General features: G+C 37.8%; 1 protein-coding gene across 1 annotated transcript; it reads right to left on the reverse strand.

The window, feature by feature from the left end:
* Window positions 1–794: 794 nt before the first annotated feature.
* On the reverse strand, window positions 795–3,293 carry LOC137833228 (uncharacterized). Its single transcript, XM_068641589.2, has 6 exons — window positions 2,883–3,293; window positions 2,568–2,793; window positions 2,048–2,484; window positions 1,859–1,966; window positions 1,617–1,763; window positions 795–1,532 (listed from the first exon to the last, which is right to left on the reverse strand). Exons 1-6 carry the CDS (start codon window positions 3,291–3,293, stop codon window positions 795–797), a joined length of 2,067 nt encoding a protein of 688 aa, XP_068497690.2.
* Between the last annotated feature and the right edge of the window lie 1,004 nt (window positions 3,294–4,297).

Raw genomic sequence — 4,297 nt, forward strand, 5'->3', positions numbered from 1 at the left:
TAATGTTAGACCTCGATCAAAATTCAGTTCCTCAGGTATCGTCCCAGGGGTTAACTTAAGACCGTCATACTGTAGATGAGCAATGGTCATCCAATCTATTTCTTTAATGTGTATCATTTTTCCGCAAATCTCAATGGCAAGGTGACCAGCAGGTGTGAATTTTGCATTTGTATAAAATACTCTTACCAAATCCTCATAATACGGAAGATTAATTCCAAGGAAAGGTTGTAAATCTTGCCAATTCAGAAGATTTTGGAATTCAAATCCTGGACCAACAAAAAATGGAGTATGCATCACTTTTGGTGGTAATACTGCTCTTGCGTGAAAGTTCTTTTCAAAAACCACCATTTGACGCCTGGTACTGAAGTATCTTGAATAATCAAGAACTTCTGGAATCCTCGTTGGTGGAGGAGGAACGTCAACATCTTCTGCTGGAGATTTACCCTTACGGGTTCTGTTACGTTTGTGGGCTGATGATGCCATATATAATGCAATTACTACAATAAATAACTAAACAGAAGTTAACATAATATCATAAAGCAATAATGCATGTTCAAAAACCAAAATATTACATTGCTAATGAAAGTAGGAGTTCACAAAACAAAATATTACATGTCCAATAACTAACACAGATAGTCAAATATTACATGCCCAATAACTAAGAAAGACAGTCAAATATTACATGCCCAATAACTAAGAAAGACAGTCAAATATTACATGTCCAGCTACTAACAAAGACAGTCGAATATTAGATTAATAATAATTAAAGGTAACCCCCACGTAGAGATATGAAATCAATGCCTAGTCATAAATCCAAACAATTTTGTCATTCGACGCTCATATGGCATCCCAAATAGTTGCTTAACTCTTCCGGGATGGTCACATAAAAACTCATAGAATTGATCCATGAGTTGTTCATCTTGAATGTTTAGTTCCACGAGCATTGCCCAAATATCAGACTCTGAGTACTGGTATGAGGCATGGCGTCGATGGTGGTGTACATGCTCAACATATAGGTCGTTTCTTCGTCTAATTTCGGCAGCTATATCTTGAGCTGCCGTTGCCTGTGCACGAGCAATATTAACCAACTGAGAGGCATTTTCATTTCCATCCTTCATTGATGACACGCATTGTTGAAGATTAGTATTCAACATTGCAAATTGTTCATCAATGTCGTACATAGTGGGGTCTTTTCTCTTTGATCCTCGGGATGAGGATGTGCCCGCAGAGCCAGCAGACGGCATAGAAGGAGTGTTTGATGGTGTGTCTGAAGGAGTGTCACTAGATTGGAATCGAGCAGCAGGTGATCGTGGGACGTAGTCATCCGCCTCCTCAAAGTTCGGTTGTTCGGGGATATAATCCATATTATTCTCCCCAAGGTTGACACTGAAATTGGTCATGTCAGGAGGTGAATTCATTTCACGGGCTGTCCTCACCCGACTTCCCGTGGCTCTATCATTAGACCACAACTCCTCCATGAGGTCATAATGGCGAATGGGATTGAAACGCCATTTTGCCGCAGATGGTTTGGCCTACATACATTTCACATATTAGTATATCATTCGAAATGTGAAGTTAAATGTTCATGTTACGTAAAAAAGTACTTATCATTGTACCTTAATCAGCTCACTCCAAACTTCGTCCTCGGCTTCAAAAAGTTTGGTGGTCTGGTTCCATGCGAAACCACTTAATCCACCAAACAAATCATGGATTTCCCTCCACCTGTCCTTTAGGCTTTTCTGCCGGTTCTTCACATTATTTTTCTTAAGACCCGATAAACCAGCCTCATTTAAGCCATAACTATGTTAGTGTATCCTTGAGTGGTCCAGCTACCATCAATTCTACACCCTTTTCGTACCTCGTCAATCATTGCATTGAGCAAAATTAGGTCAATCTCCTCCGTCCACTTGGTGAACTCTCGATAAGAACCTGATGAATTTGAAGCCACATTTTTTCCGCGATCCATCTAATTAACTTAAATAAAGTTAGGATGACAAACATTGAAAAATGGTAGAAAATATATTATTTCATTAAATTAATTGTTTACATAATCTTGCCACATTTCGTTTGCTATAGCGTCCCTAATATCACACCCTATCCTGTAATCATGTTCACGAGCATGGGTGGTGCTTGGTTGGACATCTTGTTCTAACAATTCATTATCTACTTCTTCAAGCAGAGACTCATCATTGTCGATCCCGCGTAGAAAGTTATGTAGAATACAACAAGCTAAAACAATTTTTGTCATAGTATCCACATCATAATGTGGCTCAGTCCCACTGGCTATAATTGGAAAACGTTTTTTAAGCACCCCAAAGGTTCTCTCAATTACGTTCCTAAGTGATGAATGTCGATGATTAAACAAATCTTTTGCATTTTGTGGCCCTCTTCGCGAATATTCTTTCAAATGGTATCTCACCCCGCGATAAGGTGTTATTATATTTCGTTTTAACATAAAACCGGCATCACCAAGATAGTATTTTCCTACAAAGATTGTGGAAAACTGGGTTAGTATATATTACTACAACCTTTTAATTCTTCTGCACACCCAATCCCCTATAACTAACCTTCTGGAATAACCAAAGGATCGGCTCGTACCAAAGCATCTTTCAATATCCTTGAATCGGAGGCAGTTCCTTCCCAACCGGCTAAGACATATGTGAACTTCATGTCAAAGTCACAGGCTGCAAATATGTTTTGGGTAGGCCAATCTTTTCTCCCTCGAAAACGAGGCGCATCAGCACGTGCAACCTTAGCACGTACATGACTCCCATCTATGGCCCCTAAACAATCCTAATGTAAACAAAAATTCATAACTTTAATTAACCACAAACTAAAGAACACATTACACATAATTTCAAGGAATGATTTCATCAACAAACCTTAAAGTAGGGGAAAAATCGACTGTTGTTAAGGATGTGTGGTTGTACAACCGTTCCCTTTGGTTGAATTAAGAATTCCCCCTCCAACCTTAAAATTGCACTCAAAACATTATGAAAGTGACGGGAAACTGTTTCTCCAGACCGATGGAAAAAGAATGACACACTTCGATTCTTCACATTATGCCCAATAATGTGCAGAAATTTCGCTACTTGTTCTTCCACGGTTGATCGATATGCATCTTTAACAAGTCCAGTTTCCCGTATTCGTTCACATAATTTAATGAAAGCTCCCGGTCCCATGCGAATAATGTGACGAGATTGTTCAGTATGAACCAAGTACTCCATCAATTCTTGCCTGCGACGCTCTTTTTGTGGTTGGGACTGACTGATACAGTTGCTTGTAGTAGGCATTGTGCGTAACAATTTCAATCCAAAAGCAATCATACAAAGAATCATGACTGATGCACCTTCATTATTTTTTTTTATTTGTTCTTCGATTTGTGAAATTAAGTTCATGTTCGCCGCAACAAGATCGTCATAAATTGCAACTGTTTCCTCTAAGTGTACCATCTCTGCCTCATTATAATTTCTTTCCGAATTCATACCGAACGCGGTTACCGTATCGGTGTAAAAGTACACCAATACAGTTACCCTAAAACGTACTATTAATTAATTTTAATAAAAAAATTAATCAAAATTGTTGGAGATCCCACATCGACTAGAGATTAGAGCCTTTCATTGTATATAAGTAGGTGCAGGAGTAGAGGCACATGGCTCGACAGGAGGTGCAGTATCAGAAAAAAAATCAAAAGCAGAATTATATGTATTAGAAATAGGGAGAGATAAAGTGTTATGGTCCTTAGGCAAGCCACTGTCCAATTTATATGGAAAGTGGTTTTCATGAAAGATTACATGTCTTGATATCTCTATGCTATGAAACTTTAAATTTAAGATAATATAACCTTTTGTATTTTGCGGGAAGCCAAGAAAAATACCTTTGATAGATCTATCATCTAATTTTTTCCTATGTGCAGTAATGGTACTAGCATAACAGAGACAACCAAACACTTTTAGAAAGGAAATGTCATATGGTTTTCCAAATAACTTTTCATGAGGAGTGATGTTATCAAGTAATGGAGTAGGAATAGCATTTATTAAGAAAACAACATGATTTACAGCAAATTCCCAAAAAATAGGAGGAAGATTTGCTTGAAAAAGTAAAGCCCGGGTTACATTTAGTATGTGTTGATGTTTACGTTCTACAATGCCATTTTGTTGTGGTGTTTCAACACAAGATTTTTGATGTATAATTCCCTTTGAAGCATAAAAATTTGACATAGCAAACTCAACACTATTGTCAGTACGAATCGTTTTGATATTAGTTTTGAAATGATTTTGAACGAAAACAGTGAAGT

This window comes from Phaseolus vulgaris, chromosome 6, assembly GCF_051622355.1.
Source record: "Phaseolus vulgaris cultivar YP4 chromosome 6, ASM5162235v1, whole genome shotgun sequence".
NCBI classification, from domain to species: Eukaryota; Viridiplantae; Streptophyta; class Magnoliopsida; order Fabales; family Fabaceae; genus Phaseolus; species Phaseolus vulgaris.

Coding starts and splice junctions, on each gene's coding strand:
- LOC137833228 (XM_068641589.2), bottom strand. CDS start 3,293: ATGCCTACTACAAGCAACTGTATCAGTCAGTCCCAACCACAAAAAGAG. Junction 2,794..2,882: donor GATTTTTCCCCTACTTTAAG/GTTTGTTGATGA, acceptor TGTTTACATTAG/GATTGTTTAGGGGCCATAGA. Junction 1,764..1,858: donor TCAATGCAATGATTGACGAG/GTACGAAAAGGG, acceptor TCGGGTCTTAAG/AAAAATAATGTGAAGAACCG.